The sequence below is a fragment of the Aethalodelphis obliquidens genome, unplaced genomic scaffold, assembly GCF_003676395.1.
Source record: "Aethalodelphis obliquidens isolate GAN/ISIS:26980383/991018 unplaced genomic scaffold, ASM367639v1 scaffold1, whole genome shotgun sequence".
Classification (NCBI taxonomy): Eukaryota; Metazoa; Chordata; class Mammalia; order Artiodactyla; family Delphinidae; genus Aethalodelphis; species Aethalodelphis obliquidens.
In genome coordinates, this window is record NW_020837945.1 from 103,284,389 (window position 1) to 103,308,271 (window position 23,883).

The following is a 23,883-nucleotide window of genomic DNA, read 5'->3' on the forward strand; positions in this document are numbered from 1 at the left end:
AAAGGTTTTCTCCACCCCCCGCCTCCCCCAATTCCTTGACTATTACTTCTACCTTTGTTTCTGCACGAACACATTTTAAATTATGCATTGTCTAATTAATACAGGAATGTTGAGATACTGCATGACATCACACTTAACCTCTGAATTTCTACATGACAAAAGGTGATGGGAGAGGGGCTTCCCTGGTGGCGCAGTGGTTGAGAGTCCGCCTGCCGATGCAGGGGACCCGGGTTCGTGACCCGGTCCGGGAAGATCCCACATGCCGCGGAGTGGCTGGGCCCGTGAGCCATGGCCGCTGAGCCTGCGCGTCCGGAGCCTGTGCTCAGCAACAGGAGAGGCCACAACAGTGAGAGAGAGGCCCGCGTACCGCAAAAAAAAAAAAAAAAAAGGTGATGGGAGAGCGTGGCTGAAACATGGGCCCTTTCCTATGGAGGCAAGAGACCCAGGCAGACTGCCCTGCCCCCTAACCCTCCCCCCAACCACAATCTGCCATTGGAGCCCTCACAGTAATCTGCTTGCGCTGAAAGCTAGGGACTCTGGTCCTTGGAGGTTCTGAGATTAATTTGGATTTGGCAAATGTCAGAGGGGATTATAATGCCAGATTATAGGATTTGTAGAGTAAATGGAACCACGTCTCTAAATGTAATCTACACTTTTGCTACTTGCTTGCTTTTTGGTGGAGTTTTGAATTGTGCAAATGCTTATAATGATCTGCTAAAATGAACAGTTGCTACATGTTTTCTTCTAAGTCCTTAACTTGTATTTACTGAAATGATTGTACAAACGATGGTGTGGCTACTACTAAACACATGAACATGATCATAATCAACCCTTGGTTAAACAGCTTAACAGTAGTAAAAATAAAAAGTAATGGACAAAGCATCAACATTATTAAGAATTAGCAAATAAATTTACATACTAGGAAACAAGTGTAGAATCATATATCTAACGGAAGCCTTATAGTGTCAGCTATCACTTGCCCTTTGCAATCTGCCACCTAGTCTAAGTGACTTTACTTTCTGTTTTATACTATTCTGGATAACAGCCAGAGGGAGGGTGTATTCCTAAATATTGGGTATAATTTTAAGATAATGACTTTATCCTAAATTCACTTTGTACCATATTTTTGACTAGATTTGCTTCCTCTGTGATTTGGGGATTCTCTCTCCAAATAACTTGCCAAATTTAATTATATATATATAAAATGTGAAAGGTGGGACAACATGGGACAGGGATTTCAGAAAGAATAAGAAAAGAGAGTAAGTGTAAATAGTTTACATGTCCATTATTATACAATGGATACATAATTTTTAAAAATCTAGTTAGAATTTTAAAAATGAATTAATACCAAATATGCCATTCCCCCTTTTCTATTATTTTAAATATATTATTTTTACTCTCACACAGTGATAAAATGTAAACATATTTATTTTGATTCTATCTGGAAAGCAAAGATAACTTCAAAAAAGCAACTGAAAGCCCTTGGAACAAATTTGAGAAATCCCTAGCTATGGTAAGGCTTTTGCTTATCGTCCACATGAAAAGAAGGGAGCCCATGTTTAGAGTTTCAAGCAGGATTTTTGGGCTTCTGCTATCGATAAAATTAGATTAAATCATACTATTTCTTAATACTGCTTTCACTAACAAATCAGTCTCTTCCGTGAAAGAATTAGTGCTGCTAAATTGCAGACTATACTGCAACTGCGAAGAGTCATAGTGAATGAGAAAACAGTAATATTTCCATATGGCAGAATTTCCCAAAGTGGGTGCTGTGGAACATGAGCTCCTTGGAGTGTTACTAGGTGTTACTCCAAAAAGTGTGCGTGGTCAGATTAATCTGGAAAACACTGGAATTACATTTGTGGTGTTTATTTCTTTCTCCTGAAGGATATTTAAATTAGAACCTTTGATGTGCTTATATGTACTAACTTTCTAGGATAGTATGTTTCCCAAACTCATTTGACCCTGGAGCCCCATGTTTGGAACAGTATCTTTGGAACTTGTGTCCTGTGGAGCACACTTTGGGGAACACTGTATCTCATTACTCCTGTGGTGTTCAACTAATTAGCTTAGAAGTCTAGATGTGAAGGATTTAATCCAGAGTCAGTTAAATAGGACTCAGCACAGTATCTAATGGTCATGTCATTTCTGCAGAGCTGGGTCAGGAAGGCTGGTGTGAAGAGCTAAGGCAATCTGGGGGGAAAATTAAGAGAAGATCAGTCTAATAATGGGTCAAAAGGAGGAAACAATTTTCTGAGGTCATTGGAAAATAAAACCTTGTCCAGAGTATGAATTCCTATACTTACAAGTGTACAATGAAATGTTGCCCTTTCTAGTTTTTGTGTTCCCAGTTGCAAGAGAGTTAGATCTGGCAACAACTCGGGCGGGGAGGGGGGAATGTCAGGAAAATCAAATATACCTGGCAAAGGAAAAAGCGATCACTCCCTTTGTGAATCCCTCATGTATTGCCAGATATCCTAGTGATCCAATTCAATCGTGTAATCAACTTCCTAGGATCACCTCAAATAGTGTTGATGATGCCATCACTCATGCAATCCTGTTTGCACATAATGTTCATGGACTGAAATCATCACAGCTGTATGAAATAAGACGTGTTTTTTTTTGTTTGTTTTTTTTTGCGGTATGCGGGCCTCTCACTTTTGTGGCCTCTCCCGTTGTGGAGCACAGGCTCCGGACGCGCAGGCTCAGCGGCCATGGCTCACGGGCCCAGCCGCTCCGTGGCATGTGGGATCCTCCCGGACCAGGGCGCGAACCCATGTCCCCTGCATCGGCAGGCGGACTCTCAACCACTGCGCCACCGGGGAAGTTTTAAATTATCCAGATCACATATGCTCCATCACTCTATAAAACACTCTGTAATACTCTTACCACATAGACAAGATTCTAGAGCCCAATGCCTTCAGTCCAAGGCAAGGAATGGAATGTAGCCACTGGTTACCAGTAAGATGCACAGTCATGTTGCATTAGAACAGCGACCTCAGAGTTAAGTGCCTTGGGCAAGTTGGTCATGTGAAATAAATGCCGATCTTGGGAACTAGCTTTGGAGTTTTCCATATAAGTATTATTTATTCCTTTTATTAGAGAATTGCAAATACAGTGAATTAAAAAAAAAAGTTTCCCTGTCTCTCCCCCCACCCCCCCAATCCCAACCCATTTTAAGAGTACAAATTGCCAGTGGAGCAGCGGGAGAGCAGTGCATTAATGAAGACCTGGGCTTGGCATCTTGCTGGGGGCTCATAAGCAGGTGATCATTGGCTCCCAGCTTCATTTCTAAAAGACTATAAAACCATTCCAAAATTTGGCACCATGGGGGCTATTGGCAATGCGAACTCAGGCTAGGGGGTCTGGGTGACGACGATTCCAAAGCTTTGGCAGTACTGTTTAGGGAAGCTTCACATGCAAACTTCTCAAATCAATTTCCCTAACTAGACTCAACCTTCCCTGTCCCTGGAAAATGGGAGTGGCTGGCCGGTGAGCCACAGGGCATGCCGGGTGATGTCTGCAGACCCCCGACAGCTGGAGGCGGCTCAGGGAGAGAGAGCTCCAGGAGGATGGGGAAGGGAACAAAGTAGCCTGATTTTGAGACATAACTATTAATCAAACTGCTACTATTTTGCCTAGAACTTCTGTTTTTCAAAAATCTACAAGCCAAAGTGGGAGAAAAAGAGGCAGAAAGGGAGTAAAAAATACACGCACTACTTGATTAAAGTCAGAAATGAATTAATTCTACAAAGCAAAGTTTAGAAGATGCCTTGTGAACTCAGAAGGAAAGCCATGCACTCCTGCACTCAGCACCATCTAGTAAGACATTTTGCAGGGCAAATAAACACTAATTTACTAACTAAGTCGCTTTTCTCCTTCATCTTCACCAAAACAGTACCATTTTCATTTTAGACAATCACAGTGATCATAGCATTTAAAAATATCTTTCCATCGTTATTATGAATTTTGGGTTAAGTTAAAAATAAAAAAGGAAAATTAACTGCATACTGTAATACGCTGACACTGCTTATTCCTGGACTCCGGTTAGAGGGTGGGCTTTGGTAACTCTCCAGAATCAGGACGTCCTAAAATCACCAAGCAAACTCAGGCCACCTGGCCTGACTGTCCCATCACTGATCACAACCTGCACGTTTCCCACATTCCCGTCCCAACCCCCGCCTCAAATACACACATCCAAATGTTCAGTGCCTCTCAATAGGCAGATACTCCAATCTAACATGGTGGCAGGTATTTTGTACTAGATGGCTTAAAAAAAAAGAAGAAAAAAAACCGAGGTTCTAATTCTCATACTGTAAATTCTAATGTTATAGTTTACCAAAGTAAGCACGTCTCTTGGGAAACCACTAGTCATTCTTTCAGTCAAAGAAAGGTTAAGTGCTCAGAGGAATCCAGATAGATTACAGTCCTTGGCAGCCACAAGGGAATCTTTTCATCCTCCTGAGTTCACTCCTAGAACCTGCTTCAGGAACGCTCCACAGCTGAAGCAAGCAGGGAAGCGGCATCGTGGGCAGGAGGTGGCCGGTGAATGGGGCCTTTGAGAAGCTATAAAGGCAAATGCTCACTCTGGAAGGACAAAACCAGGTGGCCGCCCTGACATTTCAGACACAGAGGGGTGGGGATGCAATGAAAATCTTGTTTGGCTGTTTGAGCCCCTCAGCCAGGGAAACAGGATGACCCAGCATTTTCTGTAATTAACTTATAAAATACTGAGATTGGAAATGTGACTTTGGTGATAAGAAATGAAAAGCAGCAAGTCTGGCCGCAAAAATAACTCAGTGGTTTGCAACCAGATGTTAAAGACTGCTGCCTTTCCACTGTCTAGGGGAAGCGCGTCCCAGTAGTTAACCACCAAATTCCAAAACTTGGCTGCGAACTCTGTACTCGGCTTCCGGGAGCACACATGCAGTTCTACACCGCTGCTTCTCAGAACACTGCTTCAGAGACATTTGAAAGCTACTAGAACAGGAGAGGAAAAGATGCACAAAACTGGGCAGCTGGAGCTCGATTCGAGGCGGCAACCTCACCAGCGTTCTCTCTGAATGCAAATAGCAGACTTCCCAAGGGGCGCTGTGACTTATTCGGCCATGGTGTCTTCTATCTACTCTTAAAGGTGGCAGGGATTATGGTACTGTGATTTGCTTTTTTCACTTGGTAATGTAAAAAAATCGTGGTGTCTGGTGGTAAAGTTTAACAGCTGCCTATTACATTAGGTAAGGTGTAGGCCAAAGATTAAGGTCATGCATGATTAGGATAAACACACAAAGACTGGTCAGGTGGTACACAAAGTCTATTTAACTAATAAAGAAAGCGAGGGAAGAAGTTTACTTCTGCCGTGCAGGCGGCTCTCATCCTCCCCACGTCCCTCAGCCTCCAAGAGTAGCCACGGAATAATAAACCATTTCCAAATCTGTGTCTGCAGGGCTGCTGCAGAGCAGAAAACCTGGGCTCAGGAGGACAAAGCATTCTCAGGACAGCTCTGCCCCTCAGCATAGGGTGTGGCCACATCGGCCCTGACTCACTGCTCCAATGAGAGGACACAAAGTCTGATGCCTGGAGGGCCCTGTAAGGGATCTTGAAAACAATCGTAAAAGGAGAATATGTGGCACATATGCCGTTCACTTCATACATGTGACTCTACAGCTATATATTTATATATTTTGAACATTGGATGAAAGAGTTGGGAAAACACGAAGAAACCATTTTCCAGCCTCTCAACTACATTGGCCAAGAACACCCTCTGTTCATCACGGCACATAGACTTAAGACGGCCGGGGATGGGGAACCCCATGTCTGGGATGGATGATCCTAACTGTAATGCCCACACCTTTCACTACATTAAAAGAGACCAGTGTGTTGAAAGTCCTTTAGTCTAAGGCAGCTGAGACCCCAGAGGGTTCACTGCTCTTCTGTTTTGCTGCTATTCCTGAACTTCACCACCATGACTGTGATGTTGTCAGGGCAGCCTCTGTAAAACGACTGTAAAACTATGCTCTTGGCCCCAAAGTGAGGTTCATCCAAGCGGTCCTTGATGAATCGAACAGCTTCTTCGTTGCTGAAAGCATCCCAGAGGCCATCTGATGCCAAGATCATGAACTCGGGCTGGAGCTTGTCCAGGTCAAAGGTCAGGATATCTGGGTCTGGGATGACCACGTTGAGATTTTTCAGCGGATAATCCCCCAGGGATCGAGACATGGCCAGGATTCCCTGGACCCTCCAGGAGCCATTGAAACTGATGAAACCACCTGGAAAGATAGAACGAGCCCATTAGCTTGACCAGCTGCTCTCTCACACCCCGGGTGCGGTCCGCGTGCGTCTGCAAAGGGCTGACCTACTGCACGTGACCTATGTGCCCCCTCACCCCAGCTTGGCGCTACCAGGAGGGAACAGCGTTCCTCTGCGTGGCTTGAGGTTTGATGCTCTGCGGGTAGATCCTCAGGCCCTCATCCTTGGTATCTTAAAAGCCTTCGAGACCAAATTAATAAGAATATTGAGGGTAGGAGGCATGGATGGGTGAGGGCATCAGTTTTAACTTAAGGACACCTTGGCAGCTCAGTGACTGACAGTAGGGAGCCCTAGGGTGGGGATCCAGGGACAGCAGCAAAACAGCACTGAAAGGCAGGTGGATGGTACCAGAGAATACCACTGGGATCCATCATTAGCTTGAGGCTGCCCTTGGGTGTGCCTGTATCTCAAAACACCTCCCCAGATGGAATCAGGATTGAAGAATGGTGCATTTTACACAGTTGTTAAAGGCTCAGGCCCTCGGGGCAGACTGCTTAGATTTGATTCCTGGCTCTGTTACTTTTAGCTTTGTGGGACTTTGGATGAGAAACTCTTTCTGATCCTTGGTTTCCTTGGTTCCAAAATTGGGACAATAACAGTACCTATTCCACTGAGGAGTTGTGAGAAATAAAGGAGTTAGTTATTGCATATTAATCACCTGGCACAGTGCCTGCATATAACATGCACTCAGTATTATCTATTATTATTTTTTCTTTAAGGGAGCTAGGACTTTGTCCATTCGCATATTATTTGTCAGATATTTATTAAATATATATTCCATGCAGGGCAATTTGCAGGCTATAAAGTTAGACAAGATCCAGACCTTTCTATAAAGAAGTAGACAGCCTGGCAGGAGGGAAAAGCCACCTGTATCAACAGCTACAAGCACAAAGCAGCATTTCTTCAGGGAGAGACTAGTACCTGCTAAATGCTGTAAGCAGATGGGGAGGAGGGAGCGAAGATTTCTGGTTGTGATAATCAGGGAGGAGTGAGCATTAAAGCTGGGCTTTGAACGATGGGTAGGACTTCCATGAGCAGGGATGTACGAGAACATTCCAGGAAGCATGGTCTCCTGGGCAAGAGCATGGGCTCTGGAGTCACTGTCCTGGGTCTCAATTCTGGTCTCACCATTCACAAGCTGTGTCTTGGGCACCCTAGCCTCTCTGAGGCTCCACTTCCTTGGTTGTAAAATAAGGATAACATCATCAACCTCGTAAGGTAGGGAAAGAGAAAGTATATGTAAAGCGCTCAGCTTAGCTCCCAGCACAGAGTGAGCACACAGTAAGCGGCAGCTGACATCACTGTTATTGTGGAAACAGCTTAAGGAATGGAGACAGAAAGATCAACGTGTATTTGGCCTAGACTGGTTGCAGCGTACTGTCACACAAAACAGGAGGGGGAGAGATGTCCAGAAGGGAAGGCTGAGGTCAGAGAAAACACACACAAAGATAAGAAAACCAGTCATTGTTCGTTAAGCCCTGATGTAAAATACACCCTTGACACAGGTGAGATTAACCTCCTTGGAGATGCTGTCAGAATTTGCTACTGTAATCACTGTGGGGGCAGGGAAGGGTGGATGGGTACGGCAGGGAAGAGGAGAGAGGATAGAATGGGTTGACATCTCAGGAGAGCGCTGGATGCTACGGTGGCGTCTCCACATGTTCCGTCTCCACATCCCTGCCTGTGCTTCCTCAGGAGCAGGCTGACTGTATCCTAAGTCCAGGGCCACAGTGGACTGAGATGCTGTCTTCGTAAGGAGGGAAGCTCATCAAAGCACGATAGATGCTCTTAAAACACTGTTCCGTCCCATCAACAGAAAACCTGACCAAAGCTTTCATTAAAAATTATTCTGCATCTCAAGCAGTCACTGAATAAAATTCAATGCTTTTGGACTCAACAGGATAGCTTCCTACTGTGAAAACTCAAATGTTAATTAGGTTCTGGGCAGAAGCTGATGCGTAGACATTGAGGGTCAACCTGTAGATTCCCCCAGGCAGCAAGGGCCCTTCTTGGGCTGAGACCCAGGGTACCTGAGCTCCCTCGACAGCTGGGCCTGTGGCTTAGCATGTGACACAGAGGCTACATGCTGTGGTTGTCAGTCTGGGGAGGGAAGGGCTCCTCCCCTGCATGGGTAGAAAAGAATCCCCCCCAAATTGACTATGAAAGTGTAATCATCAACTGATAATCTTTCTTCAAGTCTTCGTCCCAATGTCACCTTAGTGAGGCCTATGCTGACCACCCCGTGACACTCCCCGTTCCCTAACCTGCTTTCTGTCTCTCCATAGCAGTTATCACCTTGTAATATACTAGATCATTTACCTATTTTTACTTATTTATTATTAATGTCTGTCTGTCTACTACATTCCCTACCTGTTTCTCAGTTCCATGATGTAAGTTTGTACCCCCAAGCCTCTAGATGTTGAAAAAGTGAAAAAGGGATTCTCCCCCTCCCCAAACTGAAATATGTACTTATCTTAGGCACTGAGCTCAGTGTTGGGAGTATAGAGATGAACAGACCAAGCTCCTGCCTCAAAGAACTCATGGTCAGGAAGGCAAGACAGATAAGAGGGCCAGGTATGTCCACACATGTGAAAGGTGACCTAAGAGGTCCACATAGGATGCTGGGGAAAGACTGAAGGGGTGTGACAGGGAAGGCTGCCCAAAGGACACCCTTAAACCAAGTCTTAAAGGACAAGGTCATTGTTACCCACCAGACGGTGTGGACAACACTTGCAAAGGCACAGAGGTATCAGCTCCGTGGTTCGTTTGGTGGTTAGTGGTTTGGCACGGCTGGAGAGAAGTGGGGTATGGCAAGCAGGGGCCCAAAGATCTCATTAGCCTTTAAACTAAGGGCTTTTTTTTTTGGCTCTTTTGTAATCTGTGGCCACAAAGAAGGGCAAATTCAGTGGCCACTCATTTGATAGGAAATGTTACAAAGTCCAGTCCCAGCTGCCTCAGCAGCAGCCTCTGTACTGATCTACTCATCACTGGGTAAAGGAACATCTTCTCCCCCAGGGGCTCTCCCAGCAAGCCACCTTGTCCACTTGAACAAGACGGCACAAAGTCCTTGGAGGCATTCACAAACTCACCGGCTCTCTTTATCCTCTTCCTTTCCTTCAGCTGGTACGGCTTGTGATCATGAGACAAAGGAATGGCATTCCCGTCCTTGTCACACAGGACCCCACGCGAGTCACCCACATTGGCCACGGTGAGGTCTTTATCTGACAACAGAGCAATCAAACACGTTGTGCCTGCAAAACAGGAGAGAGAGGCAATACAGGTCAGTGGTGCTTTGCGGTTAGGCTGCTTCTCGTGGTTACTCGTCCTTCAGTCATTAAAACTACTCCTGCTGGGTAAGAATTTGACTCCAGCCACTCGGAGAATGACAGCTGTTCACTTCAACAACACTGATCAGATCTGACAGTCAATTTTCTTAACCATGTTGGAGTCTCACTGAAATAGGCTAGGATAACATTATCATTTTCCCAAATCATTGTTGTCTCTGCTACTCTTGATTTAAATGCATATCACACTTCAAAGGATTCGGAGAGAATCAGAATCAGCTTTGAAGCTTCAGACGATTGATACTTATTTTCTGCTTCTTTTTGGTGCTGAGTTTCTGTGAAATCCCAGTTGAAAGTGGGAAGGATGGGGGTCAGGTGGGCTCTTCAAGCAGGAGGGCCTAGAAGGGCCAGTAAATGACAGATGCCAACAACCAGGTCCTATGGAGCCATGGGGAGCAGGGGGGAAGCCTATACAAACTAGCCTATATGGAGTCTGACAGCAAAGACTGGCGGCCAGATACAGGTCGGCGCCAGTGGGTGATGGGGGCGAACTGTAAAGGCAGAGGCAGGAAAACCCAATATGAGGACAGAAATGAGGTCTATGTCGACAGGCAGTGAGGGATTGGGGTGGTCAGAGTCAGAAGGGAAGCAAGAGGGAAGAGCTGTTTGCCTGGAGCCCACACAAGACACAAAAGGACAAGCTCTCTCTCCTCAAGCTCCTCATGGAATGAGAATGGATAAAAGCAAGTAGAGCTGCACAATCTGGTCTAGTTGGAGGCTGCCCTTATTACCTGCCCGGTGTCCTCTGTCCAGCCCCTCTCCTTTCTCCTCCCCCGCCTTCTGACAGTATCACTGAGTATGCAAATACCTGCTGAAATGCACAACCCATCAAGCTCTGGCTTCAAACCGATAATGCCTTTCCTTGTTAAAATTATTCATCAATTAGTCTTCATTAATATTTAACCTCCTCATTAAGAAGGTCATATTCAATAACAGAATGCAAACTGCTTTTTATCTGCACAGAATGACAAGACTGAATTCTTAAATAGACATAAAGAATAAACACAGATTGATATCAAGAGCGGGGAGAATAATTAGCATTTTCAGCTATTATAGTTCTATTGGAAATTCCATTCTAAAGGCTGTTTAACTCAAAAGTGCCTTGATCAGAAATGGAAACACATGAAATGCTGGTTAACTCACAATGTCTGATGTGAAAAGCCTTGTGAAAGGAGAAAAGACTAATCTCAGGATTATCAAAGCAAACAGCAAATCTTTCACGTTAAAAAAAAAAGCTGTAAGAATGAAAATGTAAGCACAAGATGGACAATTCATATGATTATAAATCATTCTTCTCAGTTTTTGATATTAGTTGCATTTTGGTCTTCAACCATCCTCACTTTGTCCTCAAGCATCTGATTGTGTTAACCTATCACGATGAGAGCACAGATTCTCCTATAAGGCACACTCTTGGAGTTTGAAAGGTGAAATGGAGACGCTGCGTTATTGGGTGTTACGTGGCTTGGGGGCATTATATCAGTTCAACTCTTGGAGTTGTGTCTCTCAGAGGCCCTCTTCCCTTCTCACTCTGTGCACTTCGAGAGATCATGGCTCTGACCTTTGCTTCCACCACCATCTCACCTACAACGCTAGCCTGGTTGACACTCCTGAGGTCCATATCAACTGCCTGCTAGGCATTTCCATTTGCCTGTACAACATGGGATCCACAAGAGGCTTTGGGGTCTCCATGTGAGGGAGGTGAAGGGATCCACCGGGATGAGCTATAAGCCGTTTCCCCACCCCCATTTCAGCCACAGCAGCTCTACATCCATTGTTAGCTTTATGGGGATGCTGCATGTTCTTTTTGTCTGTTTTTTGTTTTTTTTAAGAGGGGAGAGGTAATTTCTATAGCTAAAAAAAAAACCTTTGAAGTTTAATTGTATATGTGATTAAGAACCACTGAAGGGTTTTAAGAAGGAGAGTGACATGATGAGATCTGTGTTTTAGATCATGTCAGTGGCTTTGTGGAAGATAAACTGGAAGCAGGGGGAATAGGGAGAGTTCATGAGGAGCTGAATTAATGTAGTAAACACAGGGATTGAGGGTCGGGGGACAGATTACTTAAGACCAGAACGGATAGGTCATAGAGAATAAGGAAATAAAGGAGAGGGGGAGGTCTAGGATAATGTCCTGGTGTCTAGAAGCGGGGCACTGGATGCTCCATGGACAAGCACTTAAGATGTCGGCTTGGGCTTTTGGGAAAGGCTTTCTCACTGAAAGAGACATGATGCAGAACATGACCCATTTCTTTGGCCTCCCGTGGCTCCTGCGTTTCCCAGGGCTGTGGCAGCCATCTTGCACCATGAGGGGATATGGCTCAGAGTCAAGGCTCTGTGTCCAGAAGGGGGAGCGGAGAGGTGAGGAACCTGAGTCCCTGAGACATCACAGAACTGCTGAACCCACCTGGACCCGTCCTGTTCATGTTCTGCATGACACTAAATGACTTTACTACTTAAGGCTTTTTATGTTGGATTTTTTGTTGTTGTTGTTCCTTATGGTATCCTAACTGGTTCAGGGGCTTACAGTTCAATAAGGGGCTTCTGGGGCTTCCCTGGTGGTGCAGTGGTTGGGGGTCCGCCTGCCAATGCAGGGGACACGGGTTCGTGCCCCGGTCTGGGAAGATCCCACATGCCGCGGAGCGGCTGGGCCCGTGAGCCATGGCCGCTGAGCCTGCACGTCCAGAGCCTGTGCTCCACGGCAGGAGAGGCCACAGCAGTGGGAGGCCCGCGTACCGCAAAAAATAAAATAAAATAAAATAAGGGGCTTCTGGATGAGAGATTTAGAGGGTGACTGCTTTGCTTCACTCACATGTGAAGATTCATGGCCTGCTGATTCCTCTGTCAAGAAGAGGATCCCATTGTTTCTATGGGTCTATGAAATCTACCTCCTGATGTGGATTTCAGGAATGTACTGCTTTGAGAAAGTGGAAATTGCCTGTGTCAACAATAGACTCTTAGGCCGGGCCAAAATGGGTGAGCCCCAGGTGGCGGAAGGAGAGCTGCAGGCTGTGTTTAGTGTCACTGAAATGTCACTATTCCCTCTCCATAGAAACCTGCCTGTGTCCTGGGTGGAGCCCAAGCATGACTGAAAACACTGTACATAACTTGTTGTTTGGGCTTTGCAGTTTTAGCTCAGGATTATCAGAGACAATTTATAATCTAATCTTACATTACAGCAGAAACTACCTTGTGGCTGAGGAAAACTCCAGAAACACATTATGCCCAAGAGGAAAGGAGAAAATCACTTTTTCTTTTGTATGCATGAGAAAAAACACTGCCAAGACTCTGGTTATTAGTTTCGAGATAAACTTAGCCATCATAGTACTATTTATCAGAAATACCAGCGTCTGACAATATCACTTAACCCTGAACCTCAGGATTGTCTATATTAATAATTTAATCTAGGTGATTAAAAATCTGAAAATCTGGACAATATTTTGGAGCTTTAACCTAATAGTCTGACTTAGATTAAAAAAAAAAACTGAAAAAGTAAATTCACACGGACTAGACTTCAAAATCCTAGCTGAGTGAGGTCTGGCAAATTCTTTAACTTTTAATTTAAGCCTCAGAAAATGGTACCACCATCCACTTAGCTGCTCAAGCTAGGAGACATCCTTAGTTTTTCTCTCTTCCTCATTCCTGACATTCAGTCCATCGTTAAGTTCTTGTCACTCGTACCTCTCAAACACATCTTAAACCCCTTCCCTTCTCTTGTTCTCATCGTGCTGACGGTGGTCCAAGCCACCACCATCTCAGCCAGCGTGTTATTTCAGCTCTCCAGGTCCTGCATGATCTGCCCTTGCCCCAACCTGTACAATGTTATGTCATACCACCCTCCCCTTGCTCAAGGACTCCCTTCTGTTGCCCAAACATGCCAAGCTTTTTTTTTTTTTTTTTTTTGGCGGAATGCGGGCCTCTCACTGTTGTGGCCTCTCCCGTTGCGGAGCACAGGCTCCGGACGCGCAGGCTCAGCGGCCATGGCTCACAGGCCCAGCCGCTCCGTGGCATGTGGGATCCCCCCGGACCAGGGCACAAACCCGTGTCCCCTGCATCGACAGGCGGACTCTCAACCACTGCGCCACCAGGGAAGCCCATGCCAAGCTTTTGGTTGCCTTTGGGCCTCTGTACGCAGTGCTCCCTCTGTAGTCCTTGGCACCGGCTGACATGCACATGGTGATGTCTCAGTTCAAGTGTGACATCTTCAGAGGCCTTCTCTGATGGGGGATCTAATTTCCTCTTTATGTCCTTTATTGCCCTCACAACACACAATTATGTAAATATCTTGTGTATTTCTTTAAACAATTTATTTAATGCCAATCTTCCCCTGTACAATGTCAACTTCACAAGGGTAAGAATATCACCTGCTTGTTTTTCTTCCTATAATGCTCAGGTCTAGAACATCACAGACCTCATATTTGCTGAATAAACAAATTAATAGAGGAGTGATAAACAATCACACACTCTCTCCTTGGTCCTGATCTGACATTATGCTAAGCTCCCTCTGTCTTGCTCTGAGTATGTCAACCCAGTTCAGTACCACACTGTACCACATCTTCTAGATATTGCCACAGCAGGGAGATAGCCAACTGTAGCAAAATACATTTTACATTGATCAAAACATAAGGACCCTCCTGTACATGTATAACCATGCTCACAGGCACACTGTTTGTAAGTGGAGAGAAGTTCCAGCCCAGGCCTGTCCCTAGCTCTTTCCTCCAGTCCAGGCTCCTGGAACAATGTTAATGAAACATGAGTAGGGCATCCATCCTCACCAGCTTCTAAAGCCGTGGCACCTTAGGAAGCAATAAAAGTGCATCATGAAGTCATTACATGAATAATTTCTGTCTACATCTGACCTCAATTTGTACTTCAGCAAAGCAGGCACGTTTTTGTGTTGTTGTATTAATTCTTGTTTTCCTTAGGAAAAACACACGAATGCCAATTATTCATCAGTCTATTCCTCTAAACCAGCCTTCTCTCTCTTGATTTAATTTCTAGGATGCAGACAAAGTAAAGGTACACAAGAAAATCTATTCTGATAAGTATTTTCATTGGATACTATTAGGCAATGAATTCATTGGATGAGTTGAGCTTGAGAAAAATGTAAATCCTGAAGAGGATTAAGTAGTTTGGGATATCTCAGCCATCTTTTAAAACCCTAGCTAAAAACTTTCCCAGTTCAATTAATAACAAAGTAGTAATAACAATCTGTTCAATGCTACAAACAAAGTGGCTAACAAACACACTTGCAGTTGATTTCCTGACCTTAGGGTTGGGGAGAGGCAGGTATTATTCTTCCCTTTAAACAGATGAGAAAAATGGGACTCAGAGACTTCAAATGTCACACTCATGATTACACTGCTCAATGCATATGTACTGAATGACCAAATGACTAAAAACCCTGGGAATCCAGAATTATTACTTTAGTAATAATAATAATGATAGACCTACTGCTTAAGCATTTTACTATAACGCTAAACATTTTATTTACGTTACGCAACTTAATCTGCACTACCTGTGAGAAGGCATAATTATCCCCACTTTACAGGTGGGGAAACTAGGTCTCAGACAGTATAGCAACCTGCCCAGGTCACACACACGGACTGACTGATTCCACTGGGCCAAACCTTTGATAATCGACACTCCTTCTTGCTTTAAACTGTTCTCTTCCTACCCCCAGAAGGAATGATTTCTGTGACCAGTTTCTACATTTCTGTGTTTTGAATAGTCCCCATCAACTCTCCCCGTTTTGTAGTATAAACTGGCGCATGTCACAGAAAAGTCTGTAAACCAGGATAAAATTTGATCAGTGTGATGTGAATTTCCTTTAATATAATTGTGATTCTGGATTAACTTAAACAAAGCTGGTACATTTCAAATTCTCAGTAATAATCAGAAAGCACGTGAACCTCCACAAGTTAAAAAACAAGTGACTTGGATTAGTGTCAGGTCCTTTTCACCTTGAATATTTTGCTGGTTTTGAACAGGAATTGCAAACTCCTACGGCTTCGGGTAAGTAGGCCAAGTATAAGAAAAAAAAGCTTATTACCCTCTTGGAGTAGCTTTACCCCTGTACTTTCGACAGAAGCATGGGTTCTGAAGACGTTTTTCTACTCTAAGAATAGGCAAGCGTGATGATAAGGGACAACTGACATCAGGTTTCAGTGTTGGGTCTACAACAGGGAGTGGTGTGGCTTGTGGCAAACTAGAGAACACTTGCTAAGGGGGCAGCATTTCCTTAGCAGTGAAGATGGTTGCCATGTGGGAATGCAAGCCCACTGTAGCCAGTTATTCATATTTTTCAAGGGAAGCCATTTTTATGTGAACTCTCCTGACTTTTCAATGTTGACAAATTTTATTTAAAAAAACAATGCAAGCCAAACAAAAGGCAACTGTAGATCAAATGATTCTTTGACCCATTAGACTAGCAGCTTCTTTTAGGACCAGGGGGATGCCTTATTCATTGCTGTATTCTTATCGTAGTGCTTTGTACCCTGCACAGACCCTTAATGCTGGAAGGGGCGCTAAGGACTGAGGAGGTGGTGAGGAAAGTGGAGGTGCTTTTGTACAACTTGTACTAATTGTAGTATTTGTACAATTCACACCTTCGTACTACGTAAATATATATACTCTTATTTTTTGAAAAATATTAACAGGGTTATCTAGGTGATGGGATTTTAGCCCACTTTGTTTTCTTCTTTATGCTTTTCTGTATTGAGATGAATTTAACATTACTTAAAACCACAATTTATTCACAACGGTTCAGGAGCATATCCACTGCAAAAAGCAAAGTATTCAAGACATAAAACAGAAAAAGCAGAATTGACAATCACGGTAGTAGAGTGGTACAGGTAAAAAGAATGGCCCAGAGGAATAAGGCCGTGACAATGATGACAGCACCACTGTTGACAGATCATCAAGTTCAGATTCACATTCGCCCACCAGTGACTATCCATCAGTGACTCCGTGACAGACATGTGAGCCTCAGCTGCCTTCAGGCTTCCCCTGCACAGCCTTACCTGACCTCCGAGCAGTGCCATCGACAAAGAACAACCTGCCCTGAGTGCCAATCAAAGCACATTACCCTCAACCCCTTGCACTCCCCTCCCCCTCTTCTATGATTTAAAAGTTGGAGGCATGAGAATCCTTATTTTATGAAAGTTCAGTTTACTGCAACATTGTCTTACGTGCCTGACACCGCAGCTTCACTTTTTCTGGGGTGGGGCTGGGAGGCTGGGCAGAGCAGAGAAAGCCGAGTGCAGTTAACATGACTTAGGAGCCCTGCTTCACAAAGCAAGTGGGCTCTCTCCCAAACAATGAATGCCACTCACTCATGCTAATAGTGATTCCCCTCAGTGACAGAGAATAAAAGGAAATGGCCATTTTTTTCTTCAGGAAAGAAAAGAAAGAAATTGGGGGTGGGTGGAGAAGAGGTGACAAGTGGAAAGGGAGGGAAGGGGACACGCACACAAAGAAACAGAGAAAGAGAGACAGACAGAGGATGAATGAATGAATATTTCAGTGAAGGTGTTACAACCGCCTAAAAGCCATTCATTATATCCAGCAAAGGAGATTCAACACATTTATATGATAAGGAAAAACAGGTTTATCCTGAAAAGATGTGACAATGAATGTTAGTTGAATAACACAGTTCCAGGGCCTAGATGACATCAAGGCCTGGAAACTGACAGAAATTATACTGGTGTGAAACATACTGGAAAAAGAGCAGGCAAAGCCAGTCATTAATGAAAGCATCATGGGGAATGATAAGATCAGTGTCGGCAGGGCTTCCAGCCGACACCGATGTCCCACAGCCAAAGCTGTGATGAGCCCTGAAACACAGATTAAGTACCAGGCAGCTCACAGATAAGACTGACTCCCTGGACCCATCCCCTGTCTGCACGATCTCTAAGTCTGACCAAGTTTGACCTTCTCAGAGTCTGTTCACCAGTCTTGTAATAATTAATGCCATGGCAGAGACAGACCTGGCTGGGATGATCCAATCTCTGGAAAACTAAAGAGTAAGCTCTAATCTTCCCTTCTTTATGCCTTTTCTCTCATCTATTGCCTGAATCCTTACACTTCCCAGCTCTAAATTCTCTTGGAGGCGGGCCCTCTTTAGAATTATATTAACGTGCATGGCTGGGGCCGGAGAGTCACCGGACACCATTGTCTAACTCCGTGCGGGAAGGAGGCTACTGAAATAATACCAATTAACAATTCATACTATAAGTCAGTAGCTCCACTGTGATGAGTCTTATAGTGAGAGCTTGAAACTTATTTTATGCTATGAGAGCCTTGAATGGAAAGTGACTGGAAAGAAATCTATGTGTGCAGAGAGACATGTGCAGGCCAAATTGTGGGAGCTGCCATACACTGTCCATTCACCCCATGCCAGGCTCCGTGCTCAGTCCTTGGCATAGGCAATCTCTAACCCTAACAGCCTATGAGGTACTGTTATTCCCATTTTACAGATGACAAAACTGAGATTAAGGGATCAGCCCAAGGTCATGTGGCTAGTGAGGGACAGAACTTACCCAGTGTGTTGTCAGAGTGTTACTTTCAACCTTGAAGCAGGCTGTGGCTAGTCCATAGTTACTGTTTCTGGGCAAGCCAGAAAAAGGCATCTCTTCCTCAAGACACTTTACTAGCATCTCCATAAAAGGGCCATAATGCATGTTCAAGTTGACGACAGTGTGAACGGCGCCTCCTAGAGCCGTGTAGTCAAACATGCACAGTGATGTGGGAAGCCCTGCTCCTGGACTATACCCTGCCCCCGCCACCCCACTCCCAGCCCCGGAGGGAAGAGACCAGAGGAGAGGGTCACTCAATGAGGAATTCCTGCAGGACAGCACGTGAGAGGTTTTCTACTTCACACAGAGACTGGCAGCAGCCCTAGAGCCCAAACTGGAAGAGTGAAATACCTTTTTTTTTAAATACACCTTTATTGGAGTATAATTGCTTCACAATGCTGTGTTAGTTTCTGTTGCACAACAAAGTGAATCAGCTATATATATACATATATCCCCATATCCCCTCCCTCTTTTTTTTTTAACATCTTTATTGGAGTATAATTGTTTACAGTGGTGTGTTACTTTCTGCTTTATAACAAAGTGAATCAGTTATACATATACTCCCATATCTCTTCCCTCCCACCCTCCCTATCCCACCCCTCCAGGCGGTCACAAAGCAACGAACTGATCTCCCTGTGCTATGCGGCTGCTTCCCACTAGCTATCTACGTTACGTTTGGTAGTGTATATATGTCGATGCCTCTCTCTCGCTTTGTCACAGCTCACCCTTCCCCCTCCCCATATCTCAAGTCTGTTCTCTAGTAGGTCTGTGTCGTTATTCCTGTCTTACCCCTAGGTTCTTCATGACATTTTTTTCCTTAAATTCCATATATATGTGTTAGCATACGGTATTTGTCTTTCTCTTTCTGACTTACTTCACTCTGTATGACAGACTCTAGGTCTATCCACCTCATTACAAATAGCTCAATTTCGTTTCTTTTTATGGCTGAGTAATATTCCATTGTATATATGTGCCACATCTTCTTTAGCCATTCATCCGATGATGGGCATTTAGGTTGTTTCCATCTCCGGGCTATTGTAAATAGAGCTGTAATGAACATTTTGGTACATGACTCTTTTTGAATTATGGTTTTCTCAGGGTATATGCCCAGTAGTGGGATTGCAGGGTCATATGGTAGTTCTATTTGTAGTTTTTTAAGGAACCTCCATACTGTTCTCCATAGTGGCTGTACCAATTCACATTCCCACCAGCAGTGCAATAGTGTTCCCTTTTCTCCACACCCTCTCCAGCATTTATTGTTTCTAGACTTTTTTGATGATGGCCATTCTGACTGGTGTGAGATGATATCTCACTGTAGTTTTTTTTTTTTAATATTTATTTGTTTATTTGGTTTTGCTGGGTCTTAGTTGCTGCATGTGGGCTCCTTAGTTGTGACATGAGAACTGTTAGTTGCTACATGCATGTGGAATCTAGTTCCCTGGCCAGGGATTGAACCCAGGCCCCCTGCATTGGGAGCACAGAGTCCCAGCCACTGGACCACCAGGGAAGTCCCCTCACTGTAGTTTTGATTTGCATTTCTCTAATGATTAATGATGTTGAGCATTCTTTCACATGTTTGTTGGCAGTCTGTATATCTTCTTTGGAGAAATGTCTATTTAGGTCTTCTGCCCATTTTTGGATTGGGTTGTTTGTTTTTTTGTTATTGAGCTGCATGAGCTGCTTGTAAATTTTGGAGATTAATCCTTTGTCTGTTGCTTCATTTGCAAATATTTTCTCCCATTCTGAGGGTTGTCTTTTGGTCTTGTTTATGGTTTCCTTTGCTGTGCAAAAGCTTTTAAGTTTCATTGGGTCCCATTTGTTTATTTTTGTTTTTATTTCCATTTCTCTAGGAGGTGGGTCAAAAAGGATCTTGCTGTGATTTATGTCATAGGGTGTTCTGCCTAGGTTTTCCTCTAAGAGTTTGATAGTTTCTGGCCTTACATTTAGGTCTTTAATCCATTTTGAGCTTATTTTTGTGTATGGTGTTAGGGAGTGATCTAATCTCGTACTTTTACATGTACCTGTCCAGTTTTCCCCGCACCACTTATTGAAGAGGCTGTCCTTTCTCCACTGTACATTCCTGCCTCCTTTATCAAAGATAAGGTGACCATATGTGCGTGGGTTTATCTCTGGGCTTTCTATCCTGTTCCACTGAGCTGTCTTTCTGTTTTTGTGCCAGTACCATACTGTCTTGATTACTGTAGCTTTGTAGTATAGTCTGAAGTCAGGGAGCCTGGTTCCTCCAGCTCCGTTTTTCGTTCTCAAGATTACTTTGGCTATTCGGGGTCTTTTGTGTTTCCATACAAATTGTGAAATTTTTTGTTCTAGTTCTGTGAAATATGCCAGTGGTAGTTTGATAGGGATTGCATTGAATCTGTAGATTGCTTTGGGTAGTAAAGTCATTTTCACAATGTTGATTCTTCCAATCCAAGACCATGGTATATCTCTCCATCTATTTGTATCACCTTTAATTTCTTTCATCAGTGTCTTATAATTTTCTGCATACAGGTCTTTTGTCTCCTTAGGTAGGTTTATTCCTAGATATTTTACTCTTTTTGCTGCAATGGTAAATGGGAGTGTTTTCTTGATTTCTCCCCTCCCTCTTGCATCTCCCTCCCACCCTCCCTATCCCACCCCTCTAGGTGGACACAAAGCACTGAGCTGATGATCTCCCTGTGCTATGCAGCTGCTTCCCACTAGCTATCTATTTTACATTCGGTAGTGTATATATGTCGATGCTACTCTCACTTTGCCCCAGCTTCCCCTTCCTCTCCATGTCCTCAAGTCCACTCTCTATGTCTACGTCTTTATTCCTGCCCTGCCACTTGGTTCATCAGTACCTTCTTTTTTAGATTCCATATATATGTGTTAGCATATGGTATTTTTCTCTTTCTGACTTACTTCACTCTGTATGACAGACTCTAGGTCCATCCACCTCACTACAAATAACTTAATTTCATTTCTTTTTATGGCTGAGTAATATTCCATTGAATATATGTGCCACATCTTCTTTAGCCATTCATCCGTCAATGGACATTTAGGTTGCTTCCATGTTCTGGCTATTGTAAATAGTGCAAGAGTGAAATACTGATAGCAACACATTTGAGTGTTCCTGAGAACACATTAAGGCCTTCTTCCACCAAGACCTAGTAGGATGGCAAACTATCTTTGTGGGTTTCCAAATAGAGGAAGCAGTGATAGGACATACCATATAGGGAGGGAGACTCATGTGAGGCCCCCAGACCGGGCCCAGAAAGAAGCCCCCCACCGTAAATGGGACCCCTTTGGGTCTTCCTTTGCAACTGAAGCTGCCTCAGCTTCCCTTCGTCACATGCTGGAGCGTAGAGTGGCAGGAGTAACGTTTTGTGAGAAAAGGTCTATTACAAATTATAATTTTCTTCTCCTCTGAGAATTTTGCATAAGCAAAAAAATCAGCCATTGAGCTGGACACTGGCTGAATGTGAGGCAATCATCTTGATGACAAACTCTATTATTTTAAACCCTAGTGCTAGGAGTTTAATTCCAGATTTAGGTATACTTGGGCTCTTCCTCAGCAAACATACAGTAATTAATAAAATGACTAGAAGAAATAAGAAACAGTGTACCAGTGCCAGAAAGGTCTTTTCCACAAATGAGGTGTGCCACCCTAAATAAGACAAACAATCTATTTTATGAGGTGATGGGAGATGGGGGGAAGAGGTCATAATTCAAGCTTTTAGAATCTGATGGAGAATTCATTAAATTTTCATACTTCACCAAAGTTAAAATATAGCTGCATCATCTGATGTTCTTAGACACCATTTTTATATCGAGGTGTTTTTTAACTTCACACTTCAGCTGCAGTAATAATGTTTACTTCATACTTGAGTGTGACCTGTGGACACCCTTCTAACCCTTCCTTTTTAGTTCAGTATAAACATGTTAAAGAGAGTCACTTCCTATTAAACTGATCACATGTACTGGGGAGTCTTAGAAGAACCACAGCATGTCCTTTTGCTGCAGAAGCCTTCATCTCTCCTCTCTGGCTGACTATTTTGAGGTACAAGTAAGTACACAAGCTTCTTTGAAGCTCATTAACATACCTCTCATAACTCTTGCTGACATTTAGTTCGGATGATAACATGCTACTGAAATTAATTTCTAATTACATAATCACAACCTGGATTCTAAGTTCAGTATCTTTTAATGGTAAATAAAATTAATTTCATGGTTCTTTGATTCTTCCTACATAAGCCAGAGATGCACTGGCTATATTTTTTCATGTCTTCATGTTATTTAAGAATTCTTCAGTGAGATATTTCATTTCTCTTTAGGGTTCCCAGCAAATTACAAGTACTGTTTCTGCTTCTTTATGAATGTTATGGAAGTGGGGTACAATAACTTCTGAAATTGAGCTTTATTAAAAGGGGTACTTGCTTTTAATAAAAGGCAGAGAGGAGAAAGGGCACAGAGAAAAAAAAAGAGAAGGCTGGGAATGAGAGGTGCAGGCTGATTCATCTGGTGCTTAGCAGAGAATTGCACTTTCTTTGACCTTTTTTGTCTCAGCGCAGAGTCAACCTTTTCCCTATTCTTTCCATTAAAAACAAACCTGGTCTTTGAGGTGATTAAGTTATCTTTATTTAAATTACCATATAGCTAGCCATCTATTTATATATATACATGTTGGAAGGATGACATCTGGAGATATTAATGGAAGTTCCTGCCCCATGTGTGTACATGACTGTCTTTCATTCAGTGTGAGGCACTCATTGTCCCAGGGAAGATTAGGATTGCTATGGCTGAAGTGCAAAGAGAAAGAAGTAGTCAGGTTTAGCTTTTGAATTTCAAGGAGATTGGAAACTCACAAACAGACAGTATTCTCAGAGAAAAAATTTTTTGAGCATCCATCAGCCTCAGTTCTGGACTAGACCTCAGGCATATGAAGATGGAGTGAGTTTTCCTGCCCATGGGTCCTCTCTTCTTGCTCCCCTGACATGTAAGGCTGGGCAGGAAGGAGGGTGGTGATGGGGGGAGGTGGAGGGAAGACAAAGAGTCTTCTTTTTTTTTTTTTGCGGTACGCGGGCCTCTCACTGTCGTGGCCTCTCCCGTTGCGGAGCACAGGCTCCGGACGCGCAGGCTCAGCGGCCATGGCTCACGGGCCCAGCCGCTCCGCGGCATGTGGGATCTTCCCGGACCGGGGCACGAACCTGTGTCCCCTGCATCGGCAGGCGGACTCTCAACCACTGCGCCACCAGGGAAGCCCGAGAAAGAGTCTTTGACGTGTGGATCTCCAAGAATTACAATTACATGCAGTTCAAAGCACAGGAGACCTAGACCTTGCTTTCCAAGGCACAACCCAAGAAATCAGAAACCTTTGCCCCAGGATAGAGAGGCAATGGCTGAATGAGCTCACTTGGACAGCCTAACGTGGAGTAGAAAGGACAGCTGAGAACTGCTGGGCTTCTCCTGAGGGAGAAATGGCACCTCTCAGGAGCTTTGGAGCCTTCCAACCACAGGTCCTGGAGACCCTGGGTCACCCCAGCAGGTGCCATCCCAACATCCTGACACTTAGATCACCCCTGGGGAAAACGCGGGGGGGGGGGGGGAACACAAAAGCTGAACTTGGTTTTTAACCGTAAGAACCTGAGGAAAAGTCAGGAAATTACGGTATCTTCCTGGAAA

At 44.0% G+C, this 23,883-nt stretch overlaps 1 protein-coding gene across 1 annotated transcript in view; it reads right to left on the reverse strand.

Moving 5' to 3' along the window:
* Positions 1–3,364: 3,364 nt before the first annotated feature.
* Positions 3,365–23,883, reverse strand: part of PPM1L (protein phosphatase, Mg2+/Mn2+ dependent 1L) — a 334,639-nt gene continuing 314,120 nt past the window's right edge. Inside the window, exons 3-4 of the mRNA XM_027112860.1 lie at positions 9,396–9,557; positions 3,365–6,266 (exon numbers count right to left, since the gene is read on the reverse strand). Of these exons, the coding sequence (XP_026968661.1) occupies positions 5,920–6,266; positions 9,396–9,557 (509 nt within the window). The 3' untranslated portion in view covers positions 3,365–5,919. The remainder of the gene's footprint in view (positions 6,267–9,395; positions 9,558–23,883) is intronic.